Genomic DNA, 14946 nt, shown 5'->3' with positions numbered 1-14946 from the left:
CCCCAACTTGAACAGGTGAGAATAGCAACTTCCTCCCCCTTTCCCACCACTCCTGCAACCAATTCCTGTATCACTGTTCTTCTTGCTTCTTACCTTAAATTATATTTTTGATTTCAATAGACATCATTTCACTATTTTCTTATTCTCATTCTGCATTGAAGGTAAGAGCATTGTGTGTGTGTGTGTGTGTGTGTGTGTGTGTGTGTGTGTGTGTGTGTGAAAGGTATCTTCACATAAATTCTTAAAATTAATGTTTAATTTTTTGTAATTATGTATAACACTGCTATACAATAAAATTTCATAATGTGAAGTCATTTCTATTGCACTTAAATAAAAATACATCCTTGACTTCTCTCCACATCCCCAAGATCACTCACTGCAGTTTTTATAGAACATGACTGATGTAGTGCAACAAAATAAACACAGACTTCACTCTGAAAAAGGTACATCATGGAATAATGCTGCAGGATACATACCCTTTTTATCTTGGGCAGAGGCCTTGGAAGATGTAAATTAAATGTTGCATCCTGCCAACAAACATCATTACTAAGAATGATTCAACAAAACGGTAGCACACAACATACACAAGAGTTGTACAATAAGTGAACTTACATAGGTGTATTCTGGAGAAATTCCCTCAAGCTGCAGAATTCTATCTTCTATTCTTTTAAGACGGCTATAAATATCTTTAGGAACTGGTTTCCCCAATTTTAAGTGTACCTCAGCATTAGCAATTCGCTCTTCCAGGATGGGATGAGCAACAGACAGATGAAGTTTCTCTTGGGATGCATCCTTAGGCATCAATTGTGTACCTTCCTCTTTTTCTTCAGGCTGTGGTGCAACTGAGAAAACAAGTGTAAACAATAAACTAGTGTAGTGCCAAGACCCAAATCCTCCCACAAGCATTAAGGCTTTATGAATATGTTTGAAACTAAACCAAAGATCAACTGACAGATGTACAGAATGTCCATATTTTAATAAATCCTTAAGTCAATAATTTGTGAAAATGAATGGCTTAAGCATTAACAAACTGAGCTACTTCACAACATTCACAACAACTCATCGTTTCTTAACAGTATGAAAATAATTTCCACTTATAGAGTTGAGCACAAGTAGACAAGCAATTAATGCCTATCCAAGCAGTCTACAAGAGAAAGAAACAAATCCATTTGGTGGTAACTAAAGACAGAACGACAAATGCAGACAACTAACATCAAGTCTGGATCTTGGCAAAAGATGTGTAACTGGGAGTAAGATGTGCATGTATTATGGTAGTTGAATGAATAATCACAGTATCAGAGAGAGGTGTCCTACCCTCCTGGAGTTGAATGAGCAATTGTGATGCACACTGTCGTACAATTGATGAAAGACACTGATCTGTGTATATCACAAAAAAAGATATGACTCATCCATAAACTTTCTTGATTTTCAAGATCTGAAACAACACCTCGACAATTTAATGACCTGACACTAGTGAATTATTACTGATTACAATACAGAAAACATCAAAATATTTGGAACATCCAGGTTCTCAAAAACACTGGCAAGAGATGAAAAAATATGAATAATGGCATATTCCAAGATCTCTGGTGATGGTAATGACTCTGATGAGGAGGAGGTAAAGGAGGAATTCAGCAGAGTTCAGAGAAATGATAAACATAGCTAATGAAATAATATCAGAAAACTGTGTACCCTTTATCATTCAAAGAAAACAGCCCAGTCACATAAAAATAACAATAATTTGTGACTGAAGGTGTATCAAAGCTATTTTAGGAAAAGAAACAACCTGGTAAGATGAATGATGGAGTATCAAAGCTAAAGTGGTCCCATACTCAAAAAATGAATGCAGGGAAGCAAGTGCAACAGTCCTGCATCACCGTCCTTCGCAATGTCCTAGTGGAAGCGGTTTGCCTTTGGCTTTCCCTGGCCTGGGAGGGTGAAATCTAGTGCCAGCGCATGGCTTACTCCTCTTGAATAGCATCAAGTGACTGCTGACCTTAAAATCCCCATCTGACAGACAGATCACCATCAACAAACAGGCATGTGTTAGAAACTCAGCTACAGGTGCAGATGTGATGGATTATAAAAAGGACGAATTTGAAACAAACTGTAGTTCCAAAACATTCTTTCTGTATTTGTCATGTATATTTTCACTTACGACAGTTGCATTTTTAAAGTATGGTGCTGTAAGACCAACACTATCTGAATTTGCCAAAGGATCATGGAAATCTTTGTAAATCATATTCAGTAATCTGTGTGTCACTTGAATAGAGTCACATTTAATTACTTTAATGTACATTATTGTGTAAAGTTTGGAACTAAACACTGGAAAAACCCAGTTTAAGAAATGGATCCCAAAATAAAATTGCGTATTACAAAATATCTGCACTGTTTCAACTATCTCTGAATCACCAGTCACTGCAAAAATCAGCAGAATTGTGTAGTAATTCATATATTAGTATTTCCATGCTTCTCTTTCTTCTGCCCTTCTCCTTCCTATGAAATTTTTCAGAAATGTCTTTTGGTTAATTTAATTAGACCCTTAAATATTTCCTGCATTTCTATCTCACTTGGGTAATTACCACACGGGTCATACTGCTGTGGAAGATTCAGATGCAAAACCTGTCTTATGCATCCACCAAGCACATCCTATTCCAGTCATGTCACAGGTATATCCCGTCCTATCAGAGGTAAAGCCTTTTGAGAATCCTGTCCTGCCACAGGCATATCCTATCCTAACAGAGCTAAGGCCATCTGTGAAATTAGGAATATCAAATATATGTTCTACTGTAACTTCAGCAAAGACTATTACAATGGCATGACCCTCAACCACTGACTACCACAACAAATTACTACCACAACAAATGACTACCACAACAAATGACTACCACAACAAATGACTACCACAACAAATGACTACCACCAAACTGCAGACAAGAGTAGAGCAGACAAACCAATGGTGAATACACTGCTGATCACAATAAGTTCAACTTCAATGGCTGCTTCACAGCCCCTTCCACCTGGATCCCCCCTCCCCCCACACAATACCAACTTCTCTGAACTATACTTGAGGCAACTTAAGAAGACCCCTGACATCTCGCAGCACTGTTGCCAACTTCCAACTGTGAAACGCTAATGGCTGCAGGTAAAAACAGTTGCCATCTACAAAGCTGTGACAACACTGACATAGAGATGTTTACAAAATCGCATTACATTATTGGTTGAGATAACTGTAACTGTCAGGGATCAACTTACGCCGACTCAACTGTAAACATATGAAAATTGTCCTTACAACACAGCCTCCAATCCCACAATTTTGGCCTGATACAGTATTGCAGCACCCATGTTATTCTGAATTATGACACAAAATTATCCATATTCATGACTGCGAATACATACACTGTACTTCATAAAGGCTTTAGTCACCACAGTGCCTGTTCCTTTGGCCATGCATGCATGTCCAAAGGAACTTTGCATTGTAATTCAAAACAACACAGACACAGCAATATCATATTTATCTGCCGACACCGGGCAACTAACTTTCAAATAAAATGACTCACCTGTACAGGAATATACATAATGAATGTACGAGTAGGCTATAGAAGCATGGTTGATGACACATGGAAGTTTGGGTATGGCTATGAGACGTGCACAAATAGACAAATGGTAAGGCGACCACTCGCGATAAGTGGGAAATCCAGGTTTGAGTCCCTGCCTGGCACAAATTTTCGTTGTCATCATTCCATTCTACAGCTATGTTTGTCCACTATCTCAATTGTGAATACACTTAATGTATTTTGGTTTCAATCTACACAAGCCCTTGTCCTACATCTATCACCATCTGTGGCAGTTCCACCTGCTTTATATTATTTCATTTGTTTGGTGATTGTCCTCGATGTCAACGTATTGCGTTGCTACACTGGCTGAAAAATGGGTTGTGGATTCAGACACTGACTACTATAAATGATGTAGCTGACAGATGCACAGTTACATTTTTCAGTACTTTTATTTCACTGTTCACAACCCCCTAATAATACACAGTTGTAGATATATGGCCAGTGCACTACTGTTTAAACTTTCCATAAGCCAAATTAATTGTTTGCTGACGAAACTCCACATACTGCTACAACAGTTTCTTGTTGAACACCTACGAGCAGTGTAAGCCTAACCACAACATTCACAGTTCTTGAATAATACGCAGGTACGTATAGAACAGACACTGTCACTGTTTTTACACACAGCCTAATTGTTTAACACTTATTCCACAGTTAATATGAAGCATTGTTGTTGTTCTAACCAGCACAGGTTACTTGTCTGAAACTCGGGTGCGGACTGACTGTCTTGTGACCAAAAATTGGTCCCTCATATACCATCACAATAATAGGTGCTGAAACTACACATCGTTTGAAGTTAAATTTACAGAAATTACAATTAAAACTTAACTCATTAAATTAAGTGAATACATCAAAAAATTGGTTCTTTTAGCAGTTTCTTCTCCTACTAGGTTTAAGCTGAATTATTTGTTTAAGTCATGAAGTTAACACATTTCGTTATGCAAAAAATACTTTTGACAAAACTGTTAGTTACTTTGGAATTAATGAACGGCTGGTTTTGCTAACATGTTTTTGAATAGAGCTAAATAGATACTTTAAGATTACTAGTACTTCGTCTTCCAAATGTTCACAATTATTACAGAACTTGTATTTGTTTATATGTCAACAATAGAATTTAAGTTACGAAATAATCACTGATTTTGGCCTATAAAAAAGGATACTAACTAGGAATAGTCAAAATAAATTCGAAAATCAATTACATACATAAAACTAAGCACAAAATTAGATCTGTTGTTATAATCTTTAAAACTGAAGGCCAATCTTTCTTTTTTATGAAAATACAGGTTATACTCACAAATGTTAATGTTAATTAAGTCAAAATGGAAAACTGAATTTTAAGGAGGCAGATGGCAAAACAAAGAGGGGCATTAAAATTATCCCAACTTCCTTCATCACACATCCCAGTTCTCAAGATCCCCGCTTCAGGCATCCTACACTCAAACCCTTCTCCCCACTTTCTCCCTCTTCTTCTGTTCTATTTCCTCCTCCTAGTTCACTCTTGCATGTGTGCATCACTTTCATCTCTCCCTACTTGCACCAGAATTAGGTCACCAGTGGCACATCACTACCCTGTGCACTTGTTACCTCTCCCTCCAAAATGTCAGATGTGAGCCACCCTTCCCTCCAAACCCCTCCCCCCCCCCCCACCCCCAATCCATAATGTGGTTAGCCAGAACACTGTAGCCATGCAAGTATATGAGTATGACTTGTATATTTTGTACTGGTTACCTCTGTAGAAGCAGAAAGCTAAACAATGCATGTTCATGTGCATGACCTTGTGTGTGTTTTGTTACACTGTTTGCTTCAAGTAAAAACATCATTCAAATTCAAAAGCTTAGTGATGATTTCAATCTTGTTTATGTGCCTATCGACCACTCAACACTTCACCTATACATTGACTTTATTCCTTCCATTATTTACAACACATCAACAATTTATTTTCTTGTGAGCTGTATTTCTTCCAGACACCGTTTGAGTAGTGGGGAATGTCATATACCATCAAACTGAAAATGTCACCACTTATGGAACCAAAGCATGTTAGAGTGCTGAAAAAATGTTGACCCTTAAAAACATCAGAGTTTGCCATGGAGGAAACTTGAGTTCCACATATTGATGAAACAACATATTCTGAAAATTCATGAAGTAAAAACTGTAGCCTTTTTTGAACTTTATGCTTTCACATCTGACCTAGCTATGAGCAATACATTGAAACTTCTACCTGAAAATATTATTTTGAAAACAACAGACTACAATTTCCTCTCTTTCGATATACTTTTGCTATAAACATGTGACACTTTTTCTTTAAGTTAGTTTTACATTGAGGATTCAATTTTGCACACAAATTACAGAGTATTACTATAATATGAAAAAATGAACATTTTATAATCACTTGTATGGAGCTGACATACAACTGTAAGTCACAGCTTTAGACTGATTTGTTTTCCGAATGAAGCATAAAACTGCTGTTCTTAACTACACTGAAATTACAATCATGCACAGAACAGCAATTATTTGACTATGAAAATAATTTCCTCCCTCTCTTTAGTGCAAAAGAAAGAACAAATTTTATGTTATCTTTAATGCTGAGGAGGGAAGACTCAAACCTAATAAATGTTATAAACAGTGTTTTTCTTGTCAGTTTGCCTTGCTTTGGCATGAAAAACAGTTAGCACAGTGTCTGTATAGTTGGCTGCAAATGTCCTTGAGACATGCATTCATGTCCAAAGGACATGCATGAAGGCATAAATGTTGGTTTTTTTTTCCAGATACATGAACAAAATATGGATGAGCAATAACATTACTGATACTACTGTCAGTCTACAGTTGTAGTAAATTATTAAATATATTTGTAAACTGTGAATATGACATTACTTCAGTTGTATGGTTTACTAAAGACACACAAAAATTTGTGCTGGACCAGGATTCAAACCTGACAAAGCAAGGCAAACTGACAAAAGAAACATACACTCTCCTTATGTAAGAATCACATATAGACAGTATGAGACATGTAAATTTCTGTCAGCCCGGAGGCATGCACAGATAGCCAAAGTGATTAAGGTGACTGCTCACAATAAGTGGGATATCCGGGTTAAAGTCCTGGTCTGGCACAAACTTTCATGTGCCAGTAAATCATACAACGTGATGAAATACCATATTTGCCATTTGAAATACATTTCATAATTTAATATGGCTGTAAATCCTCAGCAGTGTCTGTTCTCTCAGGCACGCATGCATGTCTAAAGGGCATTTGCATCAAACTATACAGACACTGTCAAATATAGACACTGGACAAACTGTAAAAATTTTCATTTCATCTAGAAAAGTGCAAGTACCCTGTGCCTATTTCTGACAGTAAACCAAAGTCAGAAGTGTTCATGGTGAGGAAAGTGCCCTTCCATGGGAGAACATTCATTACAACTGGTGGGCAGTCACACTAAGAAATAATTTCCTGAACAGCAGAGCAGAGCAGTGCAGTGGTGTTTTCCATGTGAGATGTTTTACATCAAGCCTTTTTTCAATGTTTCTTGTCTTAGTCTAATTTAGTTTTTAGCACCAGTTCAGTTTTATTTATATATTTAGTGAATTGTTTAGTTAGTGGGTTAGTTTGGGACCAGTTCCATATTATTTACACAATTAGTGAATTGTTTAGTTAATGGGTTAGTTTGGGACCAGTTCTGTTTTATTTACATAATTAGTGAATTATTTAGTTATTAGTTTGTTAGGTAACCAATAAGTGCATTATTTATCTTTCCAAAATGATGAATAAACCTTGTGGATTAAAAGGAAAAGGGAACAATAAAAAGGAGAACACATTTGCATAATTAAGAGTGATTCACTGTTTTTAACATGATTAGCACTTGTGTTAAAGAAGTGGCATAAAAAACTATTAGGTAACATCATGAGTCCTTAATAAAAAAGCCTGCAATCCATACAAAAGTTCTGACACACAGGTCATTTGACAATTCTATGTGCCTACAGTGTGTAATTCTTACTACAAGAGAGAAGACTGACATTTCTTGGCAGGCAAGCATGTTGCAAATGACACTGCATGAAAGTAAACATAAAAATCTAACAATGGAAAATTGAGGCTGGAATGTAACAATATTATGAAAAGGAAAGTTGCTAATCAGCAACTAGCAGAGAAGGCCTTCATCAAAAAAATACACACACACACACACACACACACACACACACACACACACACACACACACATCATGTGTGAGTTACAATGTGTGTGTGTGTGTGTGTGTGTGTGTGTGTGTGTGTGTGCGCGCGCGTGTGTCATCTATTTTTGACTAAGGCCTTACTAGCTGAAAGTTTTATTTGTGACAGGATAATTATTTGTATCACAAGAAAGACCACAACACAGCTCCAACAAGGTCCTCAAGTAAAACTGAAATGCTTAACTTGTGGTGTCACCGGCAGACACCCCACTTGCTAGGTAGTAGCCTTTAAATCAGCCGCGGTCCGTTAGTATACGTCGGACCCGCGTGTCGCCACTATCAGTGATTGCAGACCGAGCGCCGCCACATGGCAGGTCTAGAGACACTTCCTAGCACTCACCCCAGTTGTACAGCCGACTTTGCTAGCGATGGTTCACTGACAAATTACACTCTCATTTGCCGAGACGATAGTTAGCATAGCCTTCAGCTACGTCATTTGCTACGACCTAGCAAGGCTCCATTACCAGTTACTATTGATGCTGTAAAACATGTACCGTCAAGAGCGATGTTCACCAATTATGGATTAAAGTTAAGTATTCCAACAGATACGTACTATTTTTGCTAGTCTCATATCCCTGACCTGTTCCAGACCTCACGCCAGCCTGCATGAGCTTAAACGCGTGCCTTTCGGCTTCCTCTTAGTGGCTTGGCTGTCTTGCCAAGCCACAACATAACTGGCTGTTAGAAAATGTGGGAACAGCATTATTTTACTTAGTTACACAAAATAAGCAACAAAAGAAAAAATACTGGAAGCCTATGATGATATTGTGCAGTGACTTTCCCCAAACAACAGCAACCTAAATCAAAACCTGTTGAATTGATCACCGGCAAAGCTTAGAAGTTTCAACACAGGAAGAAATATCCTGGGAGATGTTTGGATATCAGAAATATTACAGTTAGCGGAAGAAGATAAGAATCAATTTCTTGATCTTTTACTTTTTTTAGGTTTAATTAAATTTTGCAGAAACTGCAGAAAGACATAGGTCTTCACTAATCACAATTGTTACATGTTTTGAAACAACAACTTATGATGATTTGAGTGGATACTGCCTGTATGCAGACATACTTGAAATAGTGTACTTGGTTAAAGATGGTACAATTTACGACACAGGATTCTATTTGGAAAAAAAATCATACAGGCTCTAACTACCCAATGCCTTGCCTAAAAATATCACTACCCTTCCTATTACCAAATTTAAAAACACCTTAAACATTTTCTGACTATAAATCCATTTTATTCTCTACAAGAGTTCATGCAGAATTAATAGAAAGTGCCTTCTTTGAAAGTATATTAGGTTCATAGTATCAGATAATCCATGAGAAATCTGCTGATGATTAAAAAACACAAATTATTATCAGTTGTGGTACTGGGATCTTTAATAATATGCTTGCTGTAATATCTGGTGTTTATTGTTTGATCCTGTACTGCAATCACGAATCCTTACGTCTCACTGTACATATTGCCTTTTCTTAGCCATGAGTTGGATGCATCTTGATCGATGTGTGGCTGTGTTAGATGATACGGGTGCTTGCCATGTAGTGTTTTCTTTTTCCAATTTACTTTCTTTGTATCTGTTGATGTTATGTGATCTAAAGGGTTGTAGAAGTGGTTATGAAATTGCAGTGGCGTAGCCGATGTATTTATACGAGTGACTGCTTTGTGTATTTTGCTAGTTTCTGCTTGTTCTAGAAAGAATTTTCTTAAATTGTCTACCTGTCCATAATGTAGGTTTTTTATGTCGATAAATCCCCTTCCTCCTTCCTTTCTGCTTAATGTGAATCTTTCTGTTGCTTAATGTATGTGATTTATTCTATATTTGTGGCATTCTGATCGTGTAAGTGTATTGAGTGCTTCTAGGTCTGCGTTACTCTTATTATTATTATTATTATTATTATTTTATTTGTTTTCATATACTATCTTTCGAGTAGACTACACGATAGTGATGGTCTGATCAGCATTATTTGACTTAAAAAATAAATAAATAAATAAGTAAATAAATAAAAAATACAGGAAGCCTATGATCATATTGTGCAGTGACTTTTCCCATACAACTGTGACCTAAATCAAAACCTGCTGAACTGACCACTGGCAAAGCTTAGACGTTTCATCAGAGGAAGAAATATCCTTGATGATGAAACTTCCTGGCAGATTAAAACTGTGTGCCCAACTAAGACTCGAACTCAGGACCTTGGCCTTTCGCGGGCAAGTGCTCTACCATCTGAGCTACCGAAGCACGACTCACGCCCAGTACTCACAGCTTTACTTCTGCCAGTATCTCGTCTCCTACCTTCCAAACTTTACACAAGCTCTCCTGCGAACCTTGCAGAACTAGCACTCCTGAAAGAAAGGATATAGCGGAGACATGGCTTAGCCACAGCCCGGGGGATGTTTCCAGAATGAGATTTTCACTCTGCAGCGGAGTGTGCACTGATATGAAACTTCCTGGCAGATTAAAACTGTGTGCCCGACCGAGACTCGAACTCGGGACCTTTGCCTTTCGCGAACAAGTGCTCTACCATCTGAGCTACCGAAGCACGACTCACGCCCGGTACTCACAGCTTTACTTCTGCCAGTATCTCGTCTCCTACCTTCCAAACTTTACACAAGCTCTCCTGCGAACCTTGCAGAACTAGCACTCCTGAAAGAAAGGATATAGCGGAGACATGGCTTAGCCACAGCCCGGGGGATGTTTCCAGAATGAGATTTTCACTCTGCAGCGGAGTGTGCGCTGATATGAAACTTCCTGGCAGATTAAAACTGTGTGCCCGACCGAGACTCGAACTCGGGACCTTTGCCTTTTGCGGGCAAGTGCTCTACCATCAGAGCTACCGAAGCACGACTCACGCCCGGTACTCACAGCTTTACTTCTGCCAGCATCTCGTCTCCTACCTTCCAAACTTTACAGAAGCTTTCCTGCGAACCTTGCATAACTAGCACTCCTGAAAGAAAGGATATAGCGGAGACATGGCTTAGCCACAGCCCGGGGGATGTTTCCAGAATTCTGGATCCTTGATGATGTTTGGATGACAATATTATTACATTTAGTGAAGATAACTGCAAACAAACATTGTGCAAAACAATTTTTTTTACTGCTATTTGCACAAAATGAGTTATAACTCAACAGCTTCAAAAAAAAATCATTAATTTTTTCAGCAATTAATGTGCTTCAGTTAAATAAAATATTGTTCAAATGACTTATGGGAATGTAACCACATGCTATCTTCAACACCCAATATTTCGACAGGCACAAATGCAGCAAGGAAGCACTGTGCAACGGAATTTAAAACTTTGGTTTGGAGAGGTTACGCAGCACATGCACGCACACACACGCGTGCGCTGCCCGCCGCCCCCCCCCCCCCCCCCCCCCAATCCCACACCCACACACCTAAGATGACCAATGCAAATTAATACCCAATGAGTAAGTAGTAACAATTACTCTTGTCCCTCTGCTTTTGTTTTTTGACAAGGGAAAGAGCACCCTGAAATTAAGCAAAATCCTTTATCTCTATTGCTAGTGTCATACACTAATTAAATTTCAACCACTTCCTTACAGCATCCTAGGGCTCCAGCCTCCTACCAGAGCAGAGATCTGCAGCTTATCAATTGTATATACAGATCATTTCGTTTAGTTGTATTCTAACATACTTCAGAGTAGACTAAAGTTCACTAACTGATTAAGTTTTTCAGATAAATCTGAGTGCATATCTCTGTGTAAAGGCAACTTTCTTGGGTAGCAACCTGCTGCCTGAAGCACCACGTCACGTGACTACGTTTATCTGAACGGTTTGTGTTAGGACATTCAAACTGCACAGTTGGCTGTGGGGCTTGATGGGAATTAATATGCGCATGGTATGGTTTTATTTAGCGACAAAGCCCACTTTCATTTGGATGGGTTCATCAGTAAGGAAAATTGGCACATTTGGGGGGACTGAAAATCTGCATTTCGCGATTGAGAAATTTCTTCACCCTCAATCGGTGACTGTCTGGTGTGCAGTGTCTAGTCATGGAATAATCAGTGCAATATTCTTTGATGACACGGTGACTACCAAACAGTACATGCAAGTTTTGGAAGATGATTTTATCCCCATTATCCAAACTGACTGTGATTTTGACAAGATGTGGTTCATGCAAGATGGAGCTCAACCTCATCGAAGCAGGAGAGTATTTGCTGTCCTGGAGGAGCACTTTGGGGATCGCATTCTGGCTCTGGGATACCCAGAGGCCACTGGCCACTGGCACGGGCCTCGATTAGCCGTCGTTTTCTCCGAATCTGAACGCATGCAACTCCTTTTGGTGGAGCTATATTAAAGACAAGGTGTACAGTAATAACCCCCAAAACCATTGCTGAGCTGAAAACAGCAATTCAGGAGGTCATAGACAGCATCGACGTTCCGACACTTCAGTGGGCCATGCAGAATTTTGCTATTCACATCATCGCCAATGATTAGAGGCATATTGAACATGTCATAATCTAAATCCAAATATCTGTAGTGATGTTTAGATGTTAATTAAATTGTGTGCACACCGTAGTATGTAAACAATTTATGTTTTTTATGTACTTCAATAATTGTCACCCTGTAGTTCAGACCAGTGCTTTAGAGTTTGTGTATTTGTTTCCTGTCATAGTTTTTGTGTTTCCAGCCAAAAGTAACTGCTGATAATCAATTTTCAGTACTGAAATTTATTTGTGTTCTAACCCTTTCATGGTTGATATATATGTCCCACTAATGTAATGATCAGTTTTGAGTGTTGGAACGTCCGTATTTCATATTTATCTAGTGCCAGCATGTTGTGAGCTCCTTTCAGAACTGAGAGAAAAATATTGCGAACCATGGGGTGGATATATAGAAAGCTGTGAGCGCTCAAATGGGGTGGCAAATGTTTATAGGTGGTACAATGCATTTGCTACACAAAAAGCGGATTTATTCTCTATCTTCTCCATTCCAAGAATAACTGAGGTAACTAACTGTGTTTTCTTATAATCTTAGACATTGTTTTGAAACATTACTACACATCTCCGTAATTCTGCTGGTATTTCCATAATTTATACATAGCGGGAAGTACATGCCCCAGAATATTTCACAGAATGTTGAAAACATTGGCATGTGGTATGTCAATGCCATCTGTACGACATTTCGTATTTTTCATTGTGAAGAGAATAAATATGTCCTGATACTGATTTGTTTTACTTTTTTCCACAATTGCCATCCTGACAAAATCATCTTAAAATTAAAAATCTAACTCTGAAAATCCCAGGTTCACACGAAAGCGTGAATCTAGTTACATTCTTAGGACGCATGTGTCACTTCACCGATTTTCAAAATCGGTCAGCTTAAAATCTCTTTATAGAGAAAATGTATTACTTATCATGCAGGAAGGCAGTTTTTGACCTTTTATTTTTCAAATATATGCACAACGAATTTTAACCATGAAAGGATTAAGAGCTTGTGGCTCTTGCGATCTTGGCCTATGCTGAGAACTCTGCAGAGCAGATTTTAGTGTTTGTTTATTCTCATCATTTATATTTTGCAATCAGACCTACCTCAGTAGCACAATAGTCAGGTAATTTTCTATTTTTCAAAGGGCTGTTTGTACTTTTTCAGTTACTCGTGAAGTTTTGTTTCTATTTTTTTAGATCTTATTCAGTTTTTTTTACACATACAATATGGATAGGAACTGTGGTGGTTGTGAGAACTGACTGCTGTCCATAAACAGCTAGAATCTGCATTGGCCACGGTCTACAGGCGCCTGGTAATTGCACAAAGTTACAACAGCATCAGCGCACACGAGTTGAGAATGCAATACCTTTGGTGCCATTGAAATCCCCTGGTGACCTGTTTGTCGCTGCATCTTCAGGTATGCAACATCTGACCAGCGCATCTTCGCTCAAGAGTAAGTAGTGGACAGTGACGGGTTCACGTGTCACTGGACGGAAAGTGAAAGAGGGAACAGGCTGCATGGCTGGCTCCTTTCACCTTAGCAAAAGGCATGAGGTGCTACCCACTATTAATAATACTTCTGAGCCAGCATGGGATAGCTCTCCTGTTGAGCCAATGGCCAATTTTCGTGCCCAGTCAGAAAAGTGCAGAGGGCACAGGGAAGTAGCAGGCAGGGTGGGAAAGAATACCGGTGTACACTCAATATGTTGGGGGGTGGGGTCCTCGTTCATGACATGGAGGAGAACTTGCCAGCAGCTATCGAGGTGAGGGCACTGAGTGCCTGCCACTTGGGTTCTTGGGCCGTCCTCAGGTCCTTTGGTAGAGAGCAGGCGAACAATGTCCACATTGCCGAACTGCATTGCTGCGGACAACAGTCAGGCTCATTTGTCTACAGTACACTGTATTATACGTTCAAATTTATCAGGGGAATAGTATATATCAAAACTAATTTTGAACAATTGTCATGAGAGAAATATTAATTCATGTCTTGACGATGTTGCGTCCACTGCTCTACAGATTTACTCTGAGTGATGTCAGGAGGCTAAAGCAGCTGACACAGCTTTCTGGAGACATGAAGTGCAGTTTTTCTTAAAATAACAATTGTCTAATGACAAGATAATTGAAACTGCTTGCAATAATTATCACTTACTGTGATTTGAACTGTATTATAAGTAAAAATTTAATACACAACCAAATTAATTTCAACCTCTACCTAACAGAATTTTTAAAAAATGTGTGTGTGTGTGTGTGTGTGTGTGTGTGTGTGTGTGTGTGTGTGTGTGCGCGCGCGCGCGTGTGTGCGTGCGTGCGTGCGTGTGTGTGTGTGTGTGTGTGTGTGACTATAGGTAAGTGTGACCACTACGCGTAAAAATCAATTAAAGGTAGAAAAGACTAATGTAAAAGACTATCATAAAAATAGTCAGCAAGTTGTCATATTTTTCACTGTTAACGGGCATTATGAATGTAAACTAACTTGTTCGACATTACAGTGAGAGACCGCAATTATAATCCAACGAACAAGCAAACAATTCACCATCCTCTGTGACTGAGTCCAGGGAATGCTGACTGATAACATCGAAAACCATCGATATCTTGAGAAGTAACACTTACTGTAATTTTAGGACTTAAACAGTTCATGCCTTGAAAATGACATGTGTTTACATGTGGA

General features: G+C 38.7%; 1 protein-coding gene across 5 annotated transcripts in view; it reads right to left on the bottom strand.

Annotated features, from left to right (window-relative positions):
* LOC124721877 (molybdopterin synthase catalytic subunit-like) overlaps positions 1 to 14946 on the bottom strand; it is a 119535-nt gene that overhangs the window by 15743 nt on the left and 88846 nt on the right. For all 5 annotated transcript variants that reach the window (XM_047247021.1, XM_047247022.1, XM_047247019.1 and 2 more), the window contains 2 exons: positions 613 to 842; positions 477 to 527 (listed from right to left, as the gene is read on the bottom strand). In XM_047247021.1, the coding sequence (XP_047102977.1) occupies positions 477 to 527; positions 613 to 842 (281 nt within the window). The remainder of the gene's footprint in view (positions 1 to 476; positions 528 to 612; positions 843 to 14946) is intronic.

This window comes from Schistocerca piceifrons, chromosome X (assembly GCF_021461385.2).
Source record: "Schistocerca piceifrons isolate TAMUIC-IGC-003096 chromosome X, iqSchPice1.1, whole genome shotgun sequence".
Classification (NCBI taxonomy): Eukaryota; Metazoa; Arthropoda; class Insecta; order Orthoptera; family Acrididae; genus Schistocerca; species Schistocerca piceifrons.
Note: the sequence above shows the minus strand (reverse complement) of the source record. Positions and strands in the feature narration are given on the sequence as shown.